This window comes from Bidens hawaiensis, unplaced genomic scaffold, assembly GCF_021521415.1.
Source record: "Bidens hawaiensis isolate Kalapana, Puna unplaced genomic scaffold, B.hawaiensis_p1.1 tig00034582_1, whole genome shotgun sequence".
Taxonomy (NCBI): Eukaryota; Viridiplantae; Streptophyta; class Magnoliopsida; order Asterales; family Asteraceae; genus Bidens; species Bidens hawaiensis.
In genome coordinates this window covers 68303-94109 of record NW_027495970.1, presented here as the reverse complement: position 1 = coordinate 94109, position 25807 = coordinate 68303, and the positions used below count along the sequence as shown (strand labels likewise).

Sequence of the window (25807 nt, the reverse complement as noted above, 5' to 3'; positions counted from 1 at the left end):
TACAATACCCAGAAGTAAACTATATGAATGTTTTTTTTTCATTAAAAAAAACTTAATAATTAAGAAAATCTAACTAGAATAGTTAACGGGCGTTGGTTTTAGATAAGAGTTTTTACATGATCGAAAAACAAATGTATCTCAATATATTAAATTTAGCCAATAAACTATATGAAAAATTGGTCGGCAAAAAAGAACAGTTGTCAAATTCTTTTAGAAAAAAAATGTCTTATTTTGGGCTCTCAGAAAGGTGAGAAAGCTATAAATGCAACGCTGGACTTTATATTTGTATTGTTTACTTCCACCTTCTTTCTTTCTTTCTTTCTTTCAACGACAACTTATTTATATTTCTTCTTCTTCTTCTTCTTCTTCTTCAATCCGTGAGCCTTATTCAATCGTACCATACATAACATTCATACATTCAATCAAGTTTCTTCTTCAAACATATAATGGATGTTTACACATACCCATCTTCTTCTTCATCTAGAAATATTGTTGTAAAAGTCAAAGATTTCTTCAGCTCTGCAATTTCCGCCATTATCGGCAACGTCTTCTCTGCTATTTTCACCTTCTTCTTCGCACTTGGTATGTATTCAAATTGGGTTTTTTGTGTATTCGGATTTTGATCTCAATTTGTTGTGTTTTTTGATTGTTGGGTTGTTAAATTATAGCTAGAAATTGGAGGTTTTATGTAGAAACTAGCGAACTGCTCGTGATCGCATCGATCCAAGTTTTCTCGAGCCTCAAATAATAATAAAGCTCGTTCAGTTATCGAGCCTGGACTTTGTATGCGAAACAATGAGCCTTGTGTGGTTTTTTTCTCAAAGTATATAAAAATAACCAAAAACGTATATTAGCTAATTTATTAATGTATAATGAACGAGTCTAGTTCGAGCTCTTGTAAGTCAAAATGAGCCGAGCTAGGGATTGGCTCGTTCATACTAGAATTGAAGTTAATCGTTGTTTGTTTATCGATTTGCAGTGGGTACTTTATTAGGAGCTCTGACGGGGGCTTTGATCGGTCAAGAAACAGAGAGCGGGTTTGTTCGGGGTGCTGCAGTTGGCGCCATTTCTGGTGCGGTTTTCTCGATTGAAGTTTTTGAATCTTCGCTTGTTTTGTGGCAATCTGATGAATCTGGGATCGGATGTCTTCTGTATTTGGTGAGCAATACTATGCTTAGAAAAAATAATTCAAAATGTTCATAGAATAATTAAAGATAAATGTGAAGTTATGCTTCAAAAGTTTATGATTTTAGTATTATAATCCCTGTTTAAAAAGTTGCATAAGATGATAGATTTAGGAAAATCGGAGTTCAAATCGTCTAGATCGCGTATAAATCTACGAATCGTTTAAACAAAAAAGAAAATAGAGGTTTATTGTTGCTTCATGAGATCTTATTTCAATTAGGATTTAAAGACATACCAACGCCTTCTTGCAACTAAAGTTTTCAAGAGTTACGCGGTCAATATGAAGAGAAGAGTGATACCTGCGAGTTTTTGTGATTGGGTGATCGATCTTTAGAACATTATTTTTATATTGAACTTTTGGTTAATGTTTTCATAACGCGTTAACTTATCAGTAGTGTTTGTTACTTTTTAAACAGATTGATGTTATTGTAAGCTTGTTAAGTGGAAGACTTGTTCGTGAACGGATTGGTCCAGCTATGTTGAGCGCGGTACAAAGCCAGGTAATGTTTGTTAAATTCATCAACTCAAATTTGTTTAATGTTCTAAAGTTTTATATAATAATATCTTGGTCTTTTGTTTAGATGGGAGCGGTTGAAACAACCTTTGAAGAGGTTCAGAACATATTTGACATTAGTGGTTCCAAAGGTTTACCTGAATATTCGGTTGAAAAGATACCGAAAATCACTGTCACGAGTGACGATAACTTGGATGATTCGGGTGACAGAGTTTCGTGCTCTGTATGTCTTCAGGTAATAAATTATAGATTATTACTACACATTTTATTACAACTGATCATCTTATTTTAATGATTAAATATCTTATAATTACTTTCAAAATACATTTTAATTTATATATATTTTTCAGGATTTTCAACTTGGAGAAACTGTGAGAAGTTTGCCCCAATGTCATCACATGTTTCACTTACCCTGCATCGATACGTGGCTTATGAGACACGGATCTTGCCCCTTATGCAGGCGTGACCTCTAAATACCGTATTTTCCTTGTAAATTCCGAAACAAGACATTTTTCACCATCTGACACATAGATCTGTCTTTGTTCATCTCATCGATGTACTACGATAGTATGTGTAGCTAAGTTATACAATATATGTATCTCTATACATTTGAGTTGATTAATTACATGAAAAACTTTAACATGTGTACTTGAGAACTTTGAAATTTCTCATGACTTATGTACCATTTATTTGAATGTATGTGCTCATCTTGGTTGGCTTTAGACATTGGTGGGTTGTTTCATCTAGGAAATTGGGAGTTTTTTACTAGATAGGTGTATTTACAAAAAGTATTTACCTATTTGGTGTACTTTGAAAGATATTCACCTATTTGGGTATTTTTCTCATTTTTTACCTAAATTACATTTTTCTTTCATTTTTTTTTAACGACCAACTAAGTAACGTCGGGTACTTCGTACGCGGCCCCCATTGGCCAAAGGTAGCCCGAGCCGACGAAGCCATTACAATCCAAATCCAAACTATAATTAGTGGGCACATGATTAAACAAAAGTAGTATTTAATATATTTTTTTTTGGAATCAAAATTTAACCAAAACTTCATAAAAACAATCTGCGCAACAGTTCAAACAAAAATTTTATAATAAATCAAAAGGTTATGCAAGAAAAAAATAAATCTATAAATCTACAAAAATTAAAACTAAAATGCTTCAAAAATCGACAAAAACTCAAAAAACATATGCAAAAATTCAACAACAATCCAGAAAAAATTAAAAATTCAAAATATTCTTAAAAATAGCAAACTACATCTGTAATGGAAAATAAAAAAAATCTATTCACTAAATATGTATAATAGAACTAAAATAACTTACCAATACACATACAAAAAAAAAAACTAAATGAAATTCGAAGTGCACAGTGCACATGTCGTTCACAAAACGAACCCCGCCGTTCGAATCGACGTCTGAAATCGCCGTTATCTGAAATCGTCGTCTTAAAACATTGTCTGAAACCACCGTTCGAATCACGTTCTTACCGTAGAAGAAAGGAAGTCACCGGAATTCATTACCGGAGAGGAAAGGAAGCCACCGGAGAAGAAAGAGATAAGCATACCTCGGTTTCACCGAAACGACCGTCGTCATAAAAAAATCGAATTGCCTGAAATCGAGTCATCTGATATTTGAAAGAATGAAAATCAAAATGAGCAAAAATGGGTGGGAAAAATAATTGAATATGATGTTTTTTTTATTAAAACTACAAAAAGTATTGAAACTACCCAAATAGGTAATATTTTTGAAAATACACCAAATAGGTAAATAGTTTTTCTAACTACACCTATTTAGTAAAAAATCCGGAAATTGGATGGATGTAGCTAAATGTTCAACTTTTATTGCATGAAGTACAAGGGATCATAGCATTCTTGAATTATGCCCCCCTTGTTTGAATAGATTCTGAGACCAAGATTCATTAAAGCTGAGGGGTGTGGGGGGCTTTAATGGGGGATTTAATGGGGGCTCCAACCAATAATATTATGACGTGTGGCAGAGAGAGAAACTGGATAAAGGGGGTGTTGGAGCCCCCGTTGGAGCCCCTGGCCCTGGTGTGGAGGGGCTCCAGCAGGGGCTTCAGCGAATTTTTTTTTTATTTTTTTTATAAATATATTCAAACAACGTATTATTAAAAAAACTCATAAATTATTAAAAAAAACACACATTAATAAAAAAACACATTAATATCTAAAAATAAAATAAAAATTAAAGTACTAAAAAAAACATTCTTCTTATTCTTCGGCTTGGTCTTCTTCGATCAACCTTTTTCGGATACGTTCCTTTTGCTTTTCCATTAGCATTTGATCGACCGGATTTAGGTTACTGAAGTCTCTAGTAAGAAAGTCCAAATCTCTCATTCGACTTTTTTCCTTTTTGTCATAAGAGACTACCTCCATGGTTTTGTTGAATTTATTGATGGATTCAACAAGATTGGCGATGTTTACGGCTTCCCCCTCAGCCGGTTTTTCCCCTTGGCGTCCCTTCCCAATGGCCACCTCCTCGGCGGTGAAGACGTTTCCTCCTCCGCAATGTTTAGGTCGAATCCAACGCAGCAATCCGACCCGGTTGAAGTGCTATACGCTCCAGACGAACTAGTTTTAGTCCGTTTCGGCCTTACTTCCGCATCAAAGTCCGGCGCCACCAGCTCAACCAACTTGGAACACCTTTTCAACCTCTCCCACAACTTTAAATCGTCCCACGTCTTCATCATCCCATACCTCCGCAAACACTCCTGCTTCCACTCTTCGACCGTGAAATTGTAAACCGCCAAATCATCACTGCCACTTGGTCTCATACGACCGCTGTTCCTGTTGAAAAGATTAGTAAACAAGCCGACAAATTTTCTGATTTCGGACCACCGACCCGAAATCATATCGGCGTTCCGCTCTGTACTCCCAACGAGCATGTAGAACGTCTCCCTAACCTTTGTCCAAAAAATCTTGCTCTTTTGGTAGTCGCCTGCAAAATGACTAAATAAATTAGATTTGCATTTAACTTTTTTATTTAACTTTTTTATTAAAAATCATTTTTAAAAACGTTAAAACAATTACCGCAACGCCGATCCTCAGAAATGACTATCCAAGCCCGACACAAGGCTTCCTTCTCGTCCGATGACCACGGAGTGGCTTTCCGTTTCGTCCTCGGAGTCGAAGCCGGTCCCGACCCGTCCTCGGAGTCGAAGCCGGTCCCGACCCGTCCGTTGCAACTTGTTTTTTCCGGTAGACGCGTCTTTTTGGTCCCGTAGCTTCACCGTGTGATTCTTGTGTCTCCGGAACAACAAAGTTAGGAGACGGTTGTGTGTTGGATGGTTGAAAGCCGGATGATTCTTGCGGCTCCGAATAAAACATCGGTTGGTGCGGTGACGACCATAAATCATCGTCAAGATAATCTGAATCAAGGTTTTGGAACCAATTTCCAGCCATTTTTTTTTAAAAAAGTTGAGAAGATGAATTGATTTTGGGTGAAGGTTTGAAGTTTTGGTATAAAAATGAGTGAAATGGGGTATAATTATATAGGAAAATTTTTTTTTTTTTGGTTTGTTCGGCTCCCAACGGTCAAAAAACCATCAAAAGTTGTGCAGCCCTCTCTCTTCTCCCGCTAACCGGCTCACGCCTGCATTGTTTTTCGCGTTAGCGCCCCGTTAGCGCCCCCCGCTAGCGCCCTGGTGGTATGATGTTAGCGCCTGGGGGCGCGAGCGGAGGGGCTCTAGCGCCCCCGTTGAAGCCCCAAACCCGTCAGTCTTAATGGAAAGAGTTGGTGGCTGTTAGGTACTCATTAATGGAAGGCCTATCTACTTCCTACTCTATTTGAATTATGAAATATCCATCTACTTTAGCCTTTTTATTTGGTTTTCATGTTTAGTTCTTGAAATTAAAAAATTATAGTTAGAGAATGAAATAAGTAAAAACTTAGAATGATTTCTTCAAATTTTGTTTGAGTAAAGTAATTTAAAATTGTTCCATGTAAAAGAAATTAAAAACAATTAGAATTTACGACTTCATCGGTAATGCCACCATCGCTAGCAATGTCACTGCAACTACCATAACATGTCATTGTGTCACAACCTTGGAACTCGCTGCCACCACTATTACTGCCCAGCATCATCATCATCGCAACCTATATTGACGCCATTTACATTGTCACATATCATATTCTTTAACACGTTTAAAATCTCAGTTAAATTATTTTTGTCTTATTAATCGCATAAATTTCATTTCTTTTCAACAAAATATGTTACCTTTCAACAAAATCCATCTCTAATTCAGTTCAATTCCTTTGACACTCAAATTTCAAATGTTTAACAAATGCATATTTTTTTAAAATATCATGTGAACCAAACATCTTCTAAGCATGAATGTGACTTACATTATTGAAACAACTGATTAGTTTTACTTTAGTTAATATCTGTTTAATTATTTTAAAAAATGATCATCTCATACAACTATATATCTTATTCACAAAAAATCACGTAAGAATCTTAAATAATCAAGTAATCAACTAGTTAGGGGGTGTTTGGCTAAGCTTTTTCTTTTTGCTTTTTTGCTTTTGGAGGGGTAAAATGTCCAAAATACCCCTCCAAAAACTCCAAATTAAAGCTTTTTTGCTTTTTGAAGGGACATTTTGGGCATTTTACCTCTCCAAAAGCCAAAAAACAAAAACAAAAAGCTTAGCCAAACACCCCCTTAGTCTTGTGTTGAGACTTGATAATTCTCAGAACTTCCACAGCAGCCCGAAGACCCTAGCCCAAACTTCTAGTGATTCACAACACCAGGGTGACCAGATTCCATAGGTCCATATTTCATAACCAATGTTTTTTTTTTGTAAAAAAAAAAAAAAAAAAAAATTTTAATGATATTTTTCTATAATCTTTTCATGTATAAAGGTTGAAAAATTGAGAACCCCCCCCCCCTCGCACTAACAAATTCGCAGGACTCTACCAATATTTTGTTAACCAAAAGTAATTAGGTAAAATGCAGCTTGCAGCATGCATGTGGCCTTCATGATGGGATAAAAGTTTAAAATACACCGTAAACGGTTGACAATTGTGGAATCAATCTTTGTTTGGCTAAAGTTTCCAACTCCAAATCTCCAATATAGGGTATTCTAAATGCAACAAAATCAACCCCAAAACAATATGTAAGTAACCATAAAAAGACAGGAATTTTAGCTTGGTAAACCCTTTAAAACGAGAGTAAAAAACAAGGGACTACTAGAGTAACTTCAAATATACTATTATTATTATTAGAGAAATGCAAAATTTTCTTTACATATAATAGAGGCATACAATAATTATTACATACTTGGAACAAACTACTTCAAGTATTAACAAGATTATTTCATCACATAATGATATTCCATACACAGGTATTAACAAGCATAAAGTTCAAACTGTTTCATCGACCGCTCACACGAATGTTGTTTCTTTAAAATAACCACCAAGTTTCCAATGCCCTTTAATATCATTCCGGACATTGACAGAAGAGATCCAGTAGATGGAATCTGGCCACCTGGTTGTTGTTGAATCCTTCGACCGGGTCGTTGTTATTAGATTTTGTTTGGACATGTAATACGAATCCTTGAATCAAAGAAGGCATGCATGTATATTAATATTAATTGACAAGTGACAACTCATGGACACCATATGAATGAGTCAAAACCATTTTGACCCTCTATCGATCATTTATTATTTGGACCTCAAGGTTATTGTCAAAAGTCTATTCAAATAATTATATAATAAACTTATATATAAGTGTTTGAAACTTTCTTTTAGTTAAGGTTTTACGGGACAAGTTTCATGATAATAACTTGCCAATACTTTAAACTTTCACCGACAAAAAAAGCATAGTATATGACCAAGTTACAAAAATAGTTTAGTTTTTATTAATTTGATTATTTTCTTTTTGAGTTTTGTTTGATCCACCATCGATTTTCGACACATTTCAATATGTTGATATTTGTTTTGATAAAAGTATGTTTCCTAGAATGATTCTCAAACATCTTCGTAGAGAAGGCAACAAACGAAGTGATTCTAAATATATTGTTCACGATATTATTTAGTTTGTTTTGTTGATAGTTATATAATTTAATATTATTCATATATCTTACCTTTAATTAATCTATCTTAAATGTTAGCTGTGTATATCTAGCTTAAATTGAATTTATTTATTTATTTATTTTGAGTTGAAAGTTAAGACGGAGGAAATAACATTGATTGAAAAAAGTATGACAGATATTATTATAACAAATAATAGATGCTAAAGATGGTTAATGTTTTGTTTCTTTGTGCCGTCCTAAGGAGAAAAGACATGGTCAACAAACTTCAAAATTATTTAAGATTTTATATACTCCTATTAAAATATAATATTGAAGTTAACAAATCAAAGGAAGCTAGTATTGTAAACATGATCAGATAAATACAATCAGTTTACCAGAAACTGAACACATGTTAAGCACAAAGCTATTTTAACTAGAGAAGTGACGCGTAGCTAGTACGAAACGTAGTGTGCATGGACGGTCCTATTGTATAGGAAAATAACGTTTACTTTAGACCCACACGCTTACGTGGAGCTTTAACACTTCAGAGTTTTGGTATGCTATAAAAGTAAAAGCTTAAAAATCTTCGATATATAACTTGTATATCGAAAAATTTATGGGCATAAATCAAAGTCATATCCACATGTTACATGTCAACCATATTTTTTCAAATGTGTTAATTCATGGCGAACTCTTGGAGGTAATATTAGTAAACTATTACTTGATAGTTTTGTCGGAATCCAGTTCTATTTATCTCAAACAATCAAGAATTACCGTATCTTTGAAATGATAAAAAGGTTTCACATTTTAATTTCGCTTTAAAACTCTAATAGACCGATTTGCCTTTTGATAAGCATTACATACAAATGCTTTGGCAAATCATGTATCTTTTATTTAAAACTAATAACTAAGTTATATAAAGTAACTTTTCCATCAACATTATCAAACCTAAAAAAGCTTGCAAATATTTAAACAAAACCCATATCACAATACGACAACATGCAAACAAACATGAAACAGTTTAAACTGCCGGCTTGAGTAAATAAAGAAAGCCACAATATACTATCAATACCTCATTTCTTGGACATCATCTTGCTTCCATGAACACACACCTTGAGTGAAAAAGATGAACACATGAGCAATTATGGGAATGTAGATCTTGATTTTTATAAAAACAACACCAACTTCATGTCACAAATGGCGGATAAGCAGCCAGAATCTTCATCACCAAAGCCCGAACCTTCGTTTTCAAATGAAAACCTTCGAAGTTCAAGTTCAATCTTGGTGAACAAGTATTTATGGATAACTCTTATTGTTTGCAGCTTCATGCTTTTAGTTGCCATCGTGTTATGTTTATGTAATAAGAAGAAGGTTTTAGCACGATTCAAGTGGCACGTGGAGACCAAGAACGGTTAGATCATCTCAATTAGTTAGTCTTATAACTCTTATTCACTAATTGATATGATTGTGTGTTTAATATTAATCTGATTTTGTGGTATTATATAAGTAGATAAGATTGATGCTCATGAGTTAAAGTTGAGGAAATTTCAAGTCGAAGAGCTTGAAACGGCTACGAATAGCTTTGCTGAAGAGTATTTGGTAGGATCCGGTGCATTTGGTAACGTGTACAAAGGAACATTTGAAGGGGATGTAACCTTAGCCATCAAGAAGGCGCGTGACGATTCCTATACAAGTACACACGAATTCCGTAATGGTAAACCCCATCGCTACCATAAAAAGACAATTCTACGACTAAAACCACGCTAATGTTTTTTAGCGAGGGATTATACATTAGTTTTTATATTGTAAGAATAGAATTCGTCACTAATCACTTTAGTGACAATAGTTGCGGCCTCTAGTCATGCTTTGAGTTTCGATAGTTAACGTTTTATTTTTCAAATGAAACAGAGGTGAAGTTAATCTCCAAGGTCAAGCACCCGAACCTTGTTGGTCTAGTTGGCTACTGTGAAGAAACAGGTTCGTAAAATCTAAAACCATGTCTTATGTCGTTAAGTTTATAATATTGACCTTCATGGGGAGCCCCATTGGTATGCGCTTGAGAAGTTTTCAGGCGAATTCAACTTTTACTGGTTTTCTGTCTTTTAACTCCTTTGAAGGTTTCATGGCACCACATGCTATGTTTTACCCAATATCATTGATTATCATGGTATTGGTGGGGTCCGATTGGTTTCCTTTAATGTATTTACTATAAACAAAGAGCTTTCAACAACACGTAAACCCATCTAAAAATCCTTTTGTGAAAGTAGCTACAATACGTGACTAGTCGAAAAAACACGGTATAAGAATTCACCAAAGGAAATAAATGAGGGGACACTGACGGAAGTTAGTGGCATTTCACGCGTCAATATCATTGGCGCGCGGATGAGCAACGAATTGCTCAATAAGGAATCAATGATGGAACGTTACCGGCATATTACCTACCACTTTTTCGTCTATGATATATCTATAACTTAAAAAAATGATTTTTATCCGTTTGTAAAACCGTGGATTTTGTTTGTCTGTGATCTATGGTTACTTATAGAGTTATAATAACTTTTCAAGTATTGGTTTTCATAGATAATTTTTTTTTAAAAAAGTCTATAATACTAACATTAACATTGATCCGAACTTTGTGTTATCTTGGATCCGAATATAGGAAGGAAGGGAGTGCAAATATTGGTTTATGAATACGTCCCCAATGGCTCGTTGCTTGAACATATTGTAGGTATGTTTTAGTTTAAAAAGAAAGCATTTAAAGCTATTTATTAAATTGTATTACTATTGATAATTGGCCCTAACCAAAAAAGTTGTTAAAAGGCAGGGACAGAAAGCCCTTAACATGGAGACAAAGAGTTAACATAGCCATCCAAGCTGCTAAAGGTAAGCATCCAAAGAGTTAACGAGCCCAAACCGCACCAGACCACACCAAACCAAACCACTATTGAAAATTCACGTGTTAAGCATACTTAAACCCAATGGGCCAAAAATATCATGTTTTTTTTTTCTTTTCGGGTTTGTAGGCATAGCTCATTTGCACGAAGGAATTAAACCGAGCATAATCCACCGAGACATAAAGCCAAGTAATATTCTCATTGGAGATGGGTTCGAGGCCAAAGTTTCAGATTTTGGGCTAGTTAGATCTGGCCCAGTTGGGGAAAACTCGTATGTTAGTAGCCAAATCAAAGGGACGCCGGGTTATCTTGACCCAGCATATTGTACGAGTTTCCATTTGAGCCCCTTTAGTGATGTTTATAGCTTTGGAGTTATTCTTTTACAGCTCATTGCGGCCCGACCTGCTGTTGACTCGAATAGGAGTCGTTCCAATTATCACATTATCGATTGGGTAAGAAAGATTTGGGTTCGGTTGGTGTTTGCATTTTGAAAAATGAAATCTTACATAGAAGAAATTAACAAATTATGGGTATTTAAGCTTTAAATCATAAACATATTTTTTCTCTAGGCAAGGCCACATCTCGAGCGAGGTAACGTTGAAGAAATATTGGATGCAAATCTACTACTAGAGCCATGTAACATGGATATAATGCTAAAAATGGGACTATTGGGCCTAAGGTGTGTGGTCAAAGAGCCCAAACAAAGGCCCACCATGACACAAGTACACCAAGAGTTAGAAACAGCTCTCTGGTCAGTCGATAGAAACGTTCATCGCCAAGTGCGGTCACGATCATCAACGGTATCCATCAGTGGCAGGTCAACGGAACTACGACATGGTCACGTGATGGATCATGATAGTTCGGTAAGTCTAGATGGAATTGGTCTTCAAAGATTTCGTGTAGACATGGATAGTATGTCTTTTCAAAGCGTGAGCATGAGATGTTTAGAGTCTGATAGTACTGTTTTTCATGTTGATGATGAAGGTAAAGCCGTTGATGAGGAGTTGAGCTTTCGTATGGATGATCAGTTAAGTATTTGTCGTGATTGAGATATGAGATTGTAAAAAGTGTTTTATAAGTTTATATAAGTTGTGTTATTAGTTTGTTGTTGCTATCAGTACGGGTAAACAATAGAAAAGGGTGAATCCGCTCATTGAATGACAAGTCTATATAGTATTTTGACTATCTGAGACAAGTCTATAGTATTAACTATCAAGTATGAAGTGTATTTCCAACTAAACCATATCATTCTTTTTAAAAGGCATATAGTTTTGTTATTTCTTTCGTTTCTTATTTTCTTTTAGTTCTAAGTAAATAATTATTGCAAAACTAATCTAAATTAACTTAAATAAAAACAACCTAGAAGGTTACGGCTGCCTAAATACGGCTGAAAAGTTGACAACCTATATTTATCTGATGAGTAATATAAGATCAAAAACAAAATGAAACGATTGTTTATGACACAAGAATGCATCATATGATGCCAGGAAAAACCGATGGCGGTTTCTATTTTGCTCCCCTTCCCCGTGTTCATAAATTAAGAACTTGGGTACCTCACGCAAGTGCTACTTGAACATGCTTCGAAAAGGATTAACCCATAAACACATTTGATTAGTACTTGAACCAGGGTACGCTGCCCTGGTTAGACTTCAAGCCATGCCCGAACTAGCCTTGTCCTGACCTAGTTTCGCTTGTAAACAACCCTACTTAAAACAATTGTCATTATACCAATTGATTTTGTTTATGCATCTAGTCTACTATCTACTATATATATTATAATTAACAAAAATGATGGTCCAACCACATATCTTTTAATTGGCATAATGTTTTGTTAAGTGTCACCCCTATCTTTTCATCTTTAACTATTAATTATTTTATTAAAAGAAATCATATGAAACCTTTCATAACTTATCCATGTATCACATCAAAACACTAGAATTCTAACATGTGTTTCCTATATATTTAATTAAAAAAAATGTTTCTTAATGATGCCCTTCTACAATATTTGTTTTAAAAATTTAATATAACATTCCATTTTTTTACCATTTAATGACTTATACAAAATATTAATTTTAATAATTTCAGATAAAAAAGTGAATGCTTTAAATTTTATACTTAATCTTATTTTTAATTTAAATTATAAATTACATTTAACACTTTAATTCTTGAAAATCTTACATAATTTTTAAATTCTTTCACTTTCCGACAATAATTATAACTTTTATTATATTCCATAAAAAATTATAACAATATCATACTCAAAAGCTTAGAAACTAATTTTTATATAATTTTACTATCCTATGTTTTTTTTTAAAAAAAAATTGGTTTATTTCACATATAAAACAAATTTTAAATGTTATAAGTTTTGGACAACCATCCAACAACGACAATTTTCATTGCCGGTAATGCGGTGTTACATGGTCATGTGCATCAAATCTATATAAATATCTTTCAGGAAAAATGCATGTAAATATGACCAAAATATCTGACGATCGCTGCTATCCAAAACCTATAATGGTTTCATGTTGTTTGAGATATTTGTTGTTTTGAAAAAGTGAAACTGCTTTTTATATTTAAGATAATGTTTTTTTTTTATGTTTTAAATTACTTTTCAATTTTTGTGGATTAGCATTATTTAAACTCTTGGTATCATGTGTTTTGCTTATCTATACTATCTTTAAAGTATGTCCACATGTGGACACATGGCCTTCATCTAGGCTGTCCACATGTGCAATCCAGTAATCAAGTTACCATTCTCATAAGGTCTAATATTGTGTCACGTGTCATGCTCTCCAAGCACCCAAAATAACAAAACCCGGTTTATTTTTTACAAATAATATTGATGCAGCCACCGATTCTCTCTCTAATCTCCTGATGATTATACGAACCATAATTCCGCCGGTGAGATCTACAATCAATTCCACCAATGATTTTGTGTGTAACTTCCCGATCAATATACGAATCCTACATCCGTCGTTCAGATCCACCATGAAACCTCTAGAGTGTTTACCAACAATACGAGCCCTAATTCCGCCGTTCGGATACTCCGATGATTGATTCTCCGATGCAATCCTTGGAATTGATTCTCCGATGATTATATTCAAGGTAACTAACAATCCAATTTTGCATTTACAATTAGTTAATTTAACAAATTTTAAGTTTTTCCAGCCAATCTGTTAGACGCATATTTTATTTTATCTGACTTTTTCGGTCAATTATTTATTGTTTTGCTTATTTTATTTTAAGGAGTTTATATCCTACGAATTCTGCTTAATTTTATGAAATTTTGTATTGTTTTTTGTTTATTGAATTATTGAATTTTAAGAAGTTAATTAACAATCCTTCAATACTTTATACCCGATCGATTTCTGGTATAAAATTAAGTTAAAATTGTAATTGTTTGGTTTGTTCAAGTATTAAAACTCTCCGGTTAACCTGTTCTTATAGTTTTGTTATTCAAAACTTTATATTTTAATTTCCGGCTAATTTCAGTTCAATATAATTTTGGATATATTTCTGTTAAATTTATAATTTTTTCTTTGTCCACTTATTAATTTTTCCGGCTAACCTGTTTTTTATATTTTTGTTCTGCAAATTTTTATATTTTTATTTCCGGCTAATTTCCGTTCTAATTTTATTTCCGGCCAAATTATTTTTAGTTTAAACCAATAACAGAAACTTTTAATTTTGTTAACATTATAAGTTTAGTAACCTTTCTAAATCATAATTGTGAACTTTTAATTTTGTTAAGATTATAATAAACCCGTTTAATTGTATTAAATATTTTTATTTTATTACCTTAAATACCTTAATTTTTTTTATTCCAGAAGGTTTTATGATTTCAGTTACCTTAAATATCTAAAAAATTTTATTGTATAATAATACATTATAAATAGAAATTTTGAATATAATAATCAGTTATTTTTGGAATAAGTAATTACAATAAATCGCTTAAAATATATTCAAATTTTATTTAGAAACTTTCTAAACATAATACGTTCACCAAAATTTATATTTTCTACATTCTACTATATAAATATCCGTCGTTCTCACATAAGTCATTATCATACTTTTCACAATTATTAATTCTTCAACAATGTAAGATCCTCCACTTTGTTTATGTTTCAAATAATTTATTTTAATCTTTTAATTTTATTCATAGGACAATGGAAGCTCAAAAATTTACCATGCTTAATGAGATTGATGTTCTAAAAACATCACCATCAACTCTGAAGGTTAGATTTATAAGACTGTGGAGCATAAAAGACAATAAAAATGTGAATGAGGATTTTCTGATCGAAATGGTGCTCATGGATGAAAATGTACGTATCTAATTATGAATCTGTATCTAATTATTGATTGACTTTTAATTGTAATTCTCATATTTATTTTTTGCTTTAATGACAGGAGAATCGAATCCAAGCAACCGTTTACAAACAGGATATCTTTAGATTCAAAAGATTTCTCAAGGAAAACTCAACTCTGACTATAGTAAATCCGAGCGTTGGTTTAAATGGATCAAACTACCGTGTGATTGACTGTTCCAACAAATTGGTGTTGGGACCAAACACACATATGAATTCATGTCAGGAGTTTGATGGTTATCTGTTTAGTTTTAAGATGGTTTCTTTTGAATCACTAATCAATAAAGATATTTCTTTGAAATCGACAGTTGGTATAAAATAATTTTCTAACATAATAATTAAATTTATTTACAATTTTAGCATTAGATTTCCATTAAGTCTGTTAATTAATTAATTAATTATTTTTCTTTGTGTTTGATATTATTGGTCACGTGGTTCATGTGTTCAAGAGCAATGCTTCAAACGTCAAGGACAAAAACAAGCGTACAATGGAGATATCTGATTTAAGGTATTACTATTACAAGTAACTCTGATTACATATTTTTTTTAATAAACTTTTTACTTATCACTGTTTTCAACACTTCTGTAATTTCAGTGGAAATTATGTGTATCTCACACTATGGGATCATTATGCGTCTGAGCTCTCCAAATATGTAATTAAACATTTTGAAAGGCCATGCCATTATTGTACTGCAGTTTTGTAGGGTTAAGAATTACACCGGTTCTGATGGTAAAGGTAACTATGTCTACTGTTTTAAAGTTTCTTGTGTTTTATCATGTCACTAACTTAAACCAATGTGTCGTTGTATAATTTTCATTTTTTTAGAGAAAGTGTATGTGTCGAATTCTTTTGGATCTAATGTTAGCCATTTCTATATAAACGACTTTTTATTTGAAATAGAAGAACACAAAAACAGGTATATAATTAAAGCAATATTATGTATTTAGTTTTTAAATTTCATATTATGTTACTTAATCCTAAATTTATTAAATTTTAAAATTGTAGTTTGGTGGATCTGCTAACTGACAATGATGTTTCTGTTCGTAAACCGATTCCGGTGAAGATGCTTTCGTCTGTTGATGATGAGTTTTTGAGAGCAACAGATTTTTTAACATCGGTGATATTTGTACCATTATATTTGTAAGTTATTTATTACAATCTATCTTTTATCCTAATTATCTTTCAATCCTAATTGAATATTTATTAAGTGGTTTTGTACTATAATGCAGCTTAAGAGTATCATTATCCTTGGTACAATTAAGACAATCTGCCCAGATACGGAATGGTATTACATTGGTTGTAATACTTGTAGCCGTAAGCTCATAATGATGAAGGTGGAAAGGAGTATGAATGCAAAACAGTAAGATGCAATGTTTTAGGTGTTATCCCTACACCTAGGTATTTATTGAATTTAAATTCAAATGTCTAATTAGTGCATTGTAAAAGTTTATGTTTTTCTTGCTATTTACCTATTTATAACTTTTGTAGGTTCAAGATCAAGATAAAGGTGCAGGATTCCAATGGAGTTGTGTCGTTGACTCTGTTTGATAGAGATGCTAAAATGGTGACTAAGAAAACAACAAAAGAATTGATTGATTCTCAAAATAAGGTTTGTTTTCAAATTATCCGTTTGGTTATTTATACATTGTCATCTATATAAGAGATGGTAAATTTAACAATGATTAATATTTTATTTGTTTCTTTGTCATCTAATTTTATTACAGAATAATGTGGAAAATGGTGGATTCCCTGCTGAATTGGATTGCCTGTTAGAAAAGATATTCGCTTTTAAGGTCGACGTGGCAGATTTCAACTTCAAAAACAATGTCGAGGACTATGGTATAAACAAGCTTACTGATGACACCAATATTATCACAGAGTTACAGAAAAGGCTTAATGGTTGTTTGGTAATAATATAATTCGAATGTTAATTTGTTAGTAAATTTAATTTTATAATTATTTCACCTAACATATGTTGATTTTCCATTTTTGTCTTATCAGCGATCAAATTCTAATTCTGTTACATTGGGAGCATCTATTTCTGAGTTCCGGTCATCCGGTTCCGTTTCTATTAAGGTTGTAATTTGATTCAAACTTATAAATATAGATAACCGAAAGATGTGTAACATGATTGTGTATTGGCTCTTAATATTTTAATAACAGGTTTCTGATATTGGAGATAATCAAACTCTAAGTTCAAATGTTGATGCTTAGGATGTGGCAACTGACACAAAAGGAATGTCAGCGTCTTCTGACGATAAACTTAAGAGAAAACTGGTTGAAGTTTTTGAAGTTGAAGATGATGCTAGCATCTCGGCCACTAAGCTCAAGTCTAAGACTACCGAAGATATGGGGACCACAAGTGAATCATGCGAAGGTGCAACACTTTTAACTCCTAAAGTGGAGAAGTAATCTAAGTGAACAATTTCATTTTTGTCGGTTTACAGTTATGTTAACCTTTTTGAGAGATTTGGATATTTTATGTTTGCTCTTTCTCTTTTGTTTATTTTAACTTGGTATGCTTGAATGTTGGTTTACTTGAACAATTTATTCTTCTTTGGTTGTTTGGTTATATTTATGTTTTTATTTAATTTTATTAAAATAATGTTTACTTGCTTTAGGTCTGAGTTTGAAAACAACTTAAGTTAATATCAGTTTATTAACATGTTTTTTATTTTTCTTTTATACATTTGATCTAAAACAATTAAATTTCAAACCTTTTACTTATATGCTAATATATTATAATTTATTTTATCTATACTCTCATATGTTCCTTATGCATTATATAACTTATCATAGGAACTACATTAAAAAGTAAAAACCAAAATAGGTTTAATGTTCATAAATAAATTAGTTTTTGATATTGTATGGTTGTTGATATAGATTTCTTGCTTATCTAATGTCAACCATTGTGTAAACTGGTAGTTTAAATAAACTATTTAATGTTACATTTGATTTTTTAAATATGTATTTATGTATAAACTTAATATGAGTTAATATATGGTTATTTTGGAATTGTTGTTAATATATAAGTTTTGTTTGTTTTGTCTATATATAATCTATTAATTTGTAATATGCTATACAAGTAATCTTTTAATGTGAAACAAATATGTTTTATACTCGAAAAATACTTTAATTTACAATAACCTTTTATTTTTATAATACGAAAATGTGTTTTTTCATTAAAAGTAAATAAATTAGTTTTTCGAATTAAACTTTTTTATTTCTAACACGTTTTTAATATAACAAAAAATTAGTTTTTGTTTTTCCACTTTTGTCTAATTTTGTATACAACGGTTTCGTTTTAATTTTTGTATTACAAATATATAGTATATTTTTTAAAATATTTTCTATAATAAATTACTAAATGTTACACATTAATAAAAATCTTATTTATTAATTAAGTGTAACATATATTTATCAATATATTTATAAACTACTGATTTTAAATTTTAATTTGGTAACAAATCACCAATAGAAATTACTAATTAACTTCTATAACTTTGTTTAAGATTTTGCCTAATTGTATAAACTTTTAACATGATCCAATACAAAAAGCCCATTCCATTAGGCCCATACCAATATTTTCTGGTTTGCATTTTTTAAATAAAAGACTCTTCGTTTATTAATGTTAATTATCATAAAAAATACCCTTACTTCGATTTTTCTGGAATTTCCTGCTATCTTAACAGAAGATTGACTCATCTCTTCGAAATACTTCTTCCTCTTTGATATAGATCTCAATCGATGGAGAATGTAAGTACTATTATGTGAGATACTTTAATTTTGTTAATTTTCTTATTTAATACTGTTCTAAACAATTTAGCCCTAATTTTTATTAACCGAAGATGATTTTTAGTCACAATCTTTAATGTTGTTGTTTAGGGTTTAGTGATAACATCAAGCTTTTCTATTTAGTTCGTCTTTAACTATTTTATAAACTTATTAAACTGTTTGTCTTGAGAGTGTTAACTGTAATATTTGTATTTTTAAACATCTATTATTGTGTTATCAGTTTGTTGATAACAACTTATTGGTTTTTGATTGTTAGTTTATTATTGTTATGTGTCAATGGATTTGTTTTGTTACGATTTTGGCATAGATATGTTTTAATAGGTCTAATTGCTATGTTAACAGTCAATGGATTATCAGTTATTGTCTTTAACAATTTTTATTAACTCATATAAAATTCCAACTAAACAGAATGTTATTCCTGCGGTTTGCATTTTCTATCACAATTTAAACGGAGAGACGGTATGTATGATAAACTCTTTATTTATGTTTCAATTCTTGCATTATACTTTACCAACCATATAAAATTATTTTCAGACACTTCCAGCTATGTTTTGTCAAGAAATTTTTGAACCAGGTGCTAATATGCATCATGTTGTTTTATATCACAAAGACAAAGATTGGTTTATTCAAGTTGAATTCAACAACGGACGTTATGTTTTTCAAAATGGGTGGGCTCAATGTAACAACTCAGTCTTTTCATTTTAAATAACCCGACCCATTTCATGTTTGGAAAATTTTATCAATTTAATTATCGCGTTTATCGAGTAATTATTATATTTTATTTGTTTATTATATGTGTTTAATATACATAATTAACTTTGAGATATATACATCTTTACCCCTAAACTTTAGTTTTAACCCTTTTGTCTCCATCTTAGAACTACAGGGACTTAAATGCAAATCTGACTAAACATGTTATAATATTATATTATAACCCTTTTTACCCAAACCCGTTTTGAACCCGTAACCATGACCCGATCGTTTCTTGAAGCTTAATCCTTGCTGTAACTTTGGAATTGATTTTTGTAAATCATTATTACATGTTAATAAGCTTTATCGACATGTTTAATTTAGAAACAAAATCAAATCGTTTGTCTTTTAGACTAATACACGAGCCGACCTTATAGACGAATCAAATCAATATATATGTTTGTTATTAACTCAATTAATCTGGTACAAACCTTTGTTTCTGCCTCGCGACTATAAACCCCAAGATTAATTTTGATATACAACTCGCAATCGATCAAACTTGTTCGTCCTTTGGCCGACGTCTGCAGCACGTGTTTCTCCATCAATTCGAAACGTTTCTTGGTAATTTTTACATACAGCTTGGTCGCCTTAATCTATATTACAAGAACCCTAACATCAATTAAGTAAAATCGAAGCAGATTAGCGAGTTATAAATCCTAGGGTTCATAATTAGCATTGGGGATAATCAGTGGCTATTTTTAATGTTTCGTTTTCAGTTTATAAACACGATACGTTCTAGCTCAGTTGGTTTGGGGATTTGGTTGTTGGGTATTAGACCCAGTGGTCGCGTGTTCGGACCCGACCACTTCGTTTTTCTTTTTCTATTTTCTTATTTATAAACTTTTTTGTTAATTATTTTAATTAATTCTAATAAATGATATTATTAATATTATAAAACTAATAAATAAATTAATAAATAAATTATATTTTATTAAACCGGCATCTTGAAGTTACGTCTTTTGTAAAAACCTCGTTAAAAGCTTTCGTTTACGTATCTATATACATATATATATATATTAATAATAAAACGAACTTTGCTTTATTAAAACCCGAACATCATTATTGATGTTTCTCGTCGTTGATCGGTTTTACCAAATTCTTTTATATATATATATATATATAAATATATATATATATATATATGTATATATATGTGGGTATTATTCTTTAAACAAAATTATATTCAACGTATTTTAAACGTATTAATTATACCTATTAAGTTAGATTTTCGTTAAAAGATTTAAACAGAACATTTATTTTAGATCTTAATACATATTATATTTATTTTATTTATACATAATTAATTATTTGTTCGTTCGGATAATTATAAGTATGTCTCAAGTTATATTTATCAAATTATTTTATTTAATTTGTATATTTAATTATATATTTATTTAGATATTATTATTGTAAGCATATCATATATCTTAATTCTTTAAAGTTATTAAGTAAATTGTAAGGCCCCGAACCCGGTAGCCCTACCTTAGCGTTGGATTTACTCATAAACACAGTTCTACAAATCAGAGTTTATTCAAACTTTCGCGGAAACGTTAACTTAAATAATTCATTACAATCATTAAATCCTTTCTTTAAAACCATGATAGTAAACATCATATTTAAAACACCATTTCTTTCATTTTCAGATGCCAGCCGCTCAATCCGTGTCATGTGCCAACCTCATGCTAGCTCTTTAATCATATTCACATGCGTGCATACTAAATGTCAGCTACGCTGAGTGAGTTCTAGTTAATCAGGCGACATACAATTCATACACATATTTTACATACATACATATCTTAACCTTGTATAAATATCCATAAGAGGAACGTCACATAATATCTATTAAAAGAACCATGGCTATTGCCCATGCTATATATATATTCCATAGAAGGACGCTCTGTATATTATCCTTAGAAGGACGCTCTATATACTTCCATAGAAGGAACATCCTATATAATTCCATAGAAGGAACACTATGCTTTCCATTAAAGAGTCTATAATGAATCACCATATTCGTTATCTTATTTAACGAATGAGACTATAATGAATCACCAGATTCGTTATCTTATTTAACGAATGGGTGATTAACGAATTAAGGGCTGATTCGTTATCAATTCACACGAATGAGTCCCATTCGTTATGCACGCGTAACGAATTGATCCACCATAACGAACTATCTACAGTTCTTATCCAGATCTTTGACTCTAGGGTCATAGTCAAAATTGATAAGAACAAGATCAGTCAAGCTATATCAGATCTGCGATTAAACGTTCATTTCTTAACGAAACATCATGATTTAGGTATCATTGGAATCGTCTATGCAGCGCCTACAAACCCTAACCATTCACTCGTTCAAATAGTCGTGTTTATAGGGTGCGATTTAAACATATATATACGGGTTCTTCATACTAACGATTAGCCTATCAAACAGTAATGGATTTCAGTGAGGTTTGCTTTGTTAGGTTCGTTTTTATCATATGTATACGGATCTAAGACTACCTAAATGAATCCATATCTAAAGGAACGATTTCTAGTTATAAACGTACCTTAAACGAGTCGGTTTACGAACACGGTTAAGCCTTGATGTTGTTTTGGTTCTTCACGAAGATCTAGCACCAACGGGTTCGGGTTTCCACCTTCGAATCTTGGCTCGGGTTATAGGATGGTGTTTGTGTGTTTTTATCAAGGTGTAGGCTATGATGTAGATTTGGATAAAAATGGAAAGGATTAGGGTTTAAGGGGTATTTATACTCCCTTAAGCCCATGGACCTAAGACTCATCTTTCCTTTTTGGTCCATCTTTAATTCTATTAACCAAGCCCGCTACCCCTTAAGCTTTATTATCATATTATCATATTATCCCACTAACTCAAATAATTCACCCGACGCAGGTATAACATTAAATATTATTCTAGAATTTTCGGGATGTTACAAGTCTTCCCTCCTTAAAGAGGTTTCGTCCCCGAAACCTAACTTATTCCTTGCAGGAAGAACACTCTTTGCATTTCCTTGGATCGTCTTTGCTTTATGGGTTACTCTTCTTACTCCTGATTTGCAGTTACCGAGCTGTGTTCATGTGCTCTAGCTATTTAAGGTAGCTTGTCCATGTGACCCTCGATGTTACAAATCTCTTCTCGCCCTTTCAAGGGACCATGTTTCGTCCTACTTAACACTATTGTCCAATATAACATTTATCACAACACAACAATCATTCATGACCAAAATCAACTCATAACAGTTTCTTAGCATAATTAATTCAGACAACTCCAGTCTAACTTTAAAATAATACATAAAATACGCATTAAGTCATTGATAATTAAAACACATATTAAAACTTATGGCTAGTAACTAGCCTTCTTGAACGGTCCTTCTAAGCATAATGAGGAGACTATTAAACCTCAAGCATTCTTCTCTGCTTCATGTCCTTCCTTCGGCTTCCTTCAATCCCTTGCTAGGTGTCCACGCCCTCCACAGTTGTGACACCTATGATGGTCTTTGCACTCCCAAGAGGAATGTCCTGCTCTTCCACATCTGTAGCAAACACCTAATCCCATTCTGCACACTCCCGGGTGTCTCTTCCCACATTTTTTGCAAGCGATGAACTCCTCCTGCCTTGCCTTCTTCCTACGTGGATCCACCTCATTGGCTTCATTTGGTTCTGGGGTTGGGTTCTTTTTCTTCGGTTCCGTCTTCTCATCTTCACCGATGGCAAGGTCCTCATAAACCATTTCGGCCAATTCCACGGTCGAGTCAAATGTTGCGGGTTTACTAGCCTTAACCAAAGTACGAACATTCCACGGAAGTCCCCTTACGTAACACTTGATCCTCTTAGCTTCGGTGCTCACCATGTCAGGTACCAACCTAGACATGCGGTTGAATTCAGTAGTATACTCCCGGTGTGTCATCTTTCCCGCTTTCAAGTTCAGGAACTTCATCTCCACTCTTTCAACTTCGGTATCAGCGCAGAACCTCTTCATCACCAACTCCTTTAGGTCATTCCATCTCATCTCCTTAACCTCTTCTCGGGTCTTCCTTTGTTCCACAGTTTCCCACCAGTACATAGCCTCATCTTCAAATGACTGAGTGGCATAACCCACTGCTTGGTCGGGACGACACTCGCTAATTCGGATAATCTTGTCCATAGTGGTTACCCATTGGAGAGTAGCGATTGCGTCTCCTAGACCAATCATCTTTGGCGGGTCACACCCTTTGAAGGACTTGTAGTTACACCCATCTTGGCCTCCCTTTCCATCATCAAATTTCACGGATCCAGCTTCACCCGAGTCACCCTTCTCTCTTTCACCATCTTTCTTACCATTTACCCCTGACCCTTCAGCGGTTCTCCCATGGCTTCCAGCAGATCCCTCGGGATTCTGGTTCTTCACAGCAACGGCTACAGCTTGAACAATGGCTGCTTGAATCGCATGGTCAAGTTGAACCCCTTCGTTGTTGCTCGGGTTTCATGCAGCTGCACTTCCTTCGTCTCCGGTGTTGGAAGCTGTTCCTACCGAGGGTTGTCGGACAATACGAGGCCTGCCACGACGTCCAGTGCGACCTCCGGTTCCATCAATCTCTGCAGCTCTAGCCATTCGTATTCTAAAAGGGGAAAACACAATCGGTGTCAATCACGACCCCCTCCTACCATTTAACACCATTTTCTAGCACGACATTTTATCATCACATAAATAATCATCTGAACTCAATATATTACACGTCATAGATAAGCATAAGTTTTAAACCTTAACACAGAACAAGTTCCTAGGTAATCATACTTAAAACGAAATTTAAACTATTGTCTAAACAGTTATTCCTTCATCAAGCTCTCCTCTCTGCAGTTTTTCCTTTGCCTATGCTCCTATCCCTTTCGCGAATCCCGCATCCGTTCCCTTGCACTTCCTTTTCTTGTGATCAGTTTTTCCGCATTTGTAACACGCGGGCCTTGTAGTGCATTCAGGAGCATAATGCCCCACCTTTCCACACTTGTAACAGGCATTCGATCCAAGCCTGCACTCTCCACCATGAACTTTACCACACTTATGACAAATGTTGGTACCCCTACCCCATCTGCAGTCACCACCGTGCATCTTTCCGCACACTTTGCATGTTTCCTTGTTTGCTCTCTTCTGTGTCTTCCTCCTTGCATGTTCCCCGACATATGTGGATCGTTTGGTTCCTTTCGCTCCTCCTTCATTGCCATCACCTTTCTCACCATCTTCTCCTGTCATCTCAGTGGTCTTTGCATGTCCTTTGGCAGACTTTCCAGGACGTAATTTCTCTACTGTAGCAGCTACTGCTTGAACAATGGCTTCTTGAACAACAGGATCTAGTTGATACCCTTCATCGTTGCTTGGTCCTTGCAGAGTTTCACTTTCCTTCTTTCCCGTGGTAGTAACTGGTTCTTCAGAAGGTTCCTAGACAACATGTGGCCTACCAGGACGTCCAATATGACCTCCTTTACCAACAAACCTTCTTGCTCCCGTCATTCGTATTCTATAAGGAAACACAAACGTTATCACTCTAGGAATTATTTAGCACATGGTTCGCAAAGTAAGTAGTTAATGACGTTGATCAAGTGAAATTAACTATTTGCATTACTCCTCAGGTTCTACATACTTCCCTTTATGATTTCACTTGTGCTAGTTCCTACTTTCAAACAGTTAATCAATCAAACAATCAACTGTCCTAACACATTTTTCATTTGGATTTTAATATTATTATCCAATTCGCTAACCCATTTGCTATAAAGAATTAAGCCTATTCGTTATCTAATTCGTTATATAACCTTCCTTAGTTCGTTATCCAGATTCGTCCCTTATTACCATCTGATTCGTCATCTCATGACTTGATTCGTTATCTCAGCATAGCGAATGAGCCTATAACGAATCACCAGATTCGTTATCTTATTTAACGAATGAGTCTATAATGAATCACCAGATTCGTTATCTTATTTAACGAATGAGTCTATAATGAATCACCATATTCGTTATCTTATTTAACGAATGAGACTATAATGAATCACCAGATTCATTATCTTATTTAACGAATGGGTGATTAACGAATTAAGGGCTGATTCGTTATCAATTCCCACGAATGAGTCCCATTTGTTATGCACGCGTAACGAATTGATCCACCATAACAAACTATCTACAGTTCTTATCCAGATCTTTGACTCTAGGGTCATAGTCAAAATTGATAAGAACAAGAACAGTCAAGCTATATCAGATCTGCGATTAAACGTTCATTTCTTAACGAACATCATGATTTAGGTATC

General features: G+C 33.3%; 3 protein-coding genes across 3 annotated transcripts; all 3 read left to right on the top strand.

The window, feature by feature from the left end:
* Positions 1-392: 392 nt before the first annotated feature.
* LOC143586243 (NEP1-interacting protein 1-like) lies at positions 393-2344 on the top strand. The gene is made up of 5 exons (XM_077067833.1): positions 393-582; positions 980-1158; positions 1602-1685; positions 1767-1934; positions 2050-2344. Exons 1-5 carry the CDS (start codon positions 447-449, stop codon positions 2170-2172), a joined length of 690 nt encoding a protein of 229 aa, XP_076923948.1. The 5' UTR covers positions 393-446; the 3' UTR covers positions 2173-2344.
* A 6433-nt stretch (positions 2345-8777) lies between these two features.
* On the top strand, positions 8778-11693 carry LOC143586242 (putative serine/threonine-protein kinase PBL1). Its single transcript, XM_077067832.1, has 7 exons — positions 8778-9147; positions 9247-9450; positions 9645-9713; positions 10393-10461; positions 10554-10616; positions 10757-11079; positions 11197-11693. Exons 1-7 carry the CDS (start codon positions 8871-8873, stop codon positions 11674-11676), a joined length of 1485 nt encoding a protein of 494 aa, XP_076923947.1. The 5' UTR covers positions 8778-8870; the 3' UTR covers positions 11677-11693.
* A 3100-nt stretch (positions 11694-14793) lies between these two features.
* Positions 14794-17404, top strand: LOC143586238 (uncharacterized). The gene is made up of 12 exons (XM_077067828.1): positions 14794-14949; positions 15035-15118; positions 15441-15499; positions 15587-15644; positions 15688-15727; positions 15818-15908; positions 15998-16109; positions 16222-16352; positions 16481-16601; positions 16717-16899; positions 16994-17068; positions 17207-17404. The coding sequence occupies exons 1-12, from the start codon at positions 14794-14796 to the stop codon at positions 17402-17404; spliced, it is 1308 nt and encodes a 435-aa protein (XP_076923943.1).
* Positions 17405-25807: the final 8403 nt, after the last annotated feature.

Coding starts and splice junctions, on each gene's coding strand:
- LOC143586243 (XM_077067833.1), top strand. CDS start 447: ATGGATGTTTACACATACCCATCTTCTTCTTCATCTAGAAATATTGTT. Junction 583..979: donor CACCTTCTTCTTCGCACTTG/GTATGTATTCAA, acceptor ATCGATTTGCAG/TGGGTACTTTATTAGGAGCT. Junction 1,686..1,766: donor TGAGCGCGGTACAAAGCCAG/GTAATGTTTGTT, acceptor TCTTTTGTTTAG/ATGGGAGCGGTTGAAACAAC.
- LOC143586242 (XM_077067832.1), top strand. CDS start 8,871: ATGAGCAATTATGGGAATGTAGATCTTGATTTTTATAAAAACAACACC. Junction 9,148..9,246: donor GCACGTGGAGACCAAGAACG/GTTAGATCATCT, acceptor TTATATAAGTAG/ATAAGATTGATGCTCATGAG. Junction 9,714..10,392: donor TGGCTACTGTGAAGAAACAG/GTTCGTAAAATC, acceptor ATCCGAATATAG/GAAGGAAGGGAGTGCAAATA.
- LOC143586238 (XM_077067828.1), top strand. CDS start 14,794: ATGGAAGCTCAAAAATTTACCATGCTTAATGAGATTGATGTTCTAAAA. Junction 16,602..16,716: donor TGATTGATTCTCAAAATAAG/GTTTGTTTTCAA, acceptor ATTTTATTACAG/AATAATGTGGAAAATGGTGG. Junction 17,069..17,206: donor CCGGTTCCGTTTCTATTAAG/GTTGTAATTTGA, acceptor GTTGATGCTTAG/GATGTGGCAACTGACACAAA.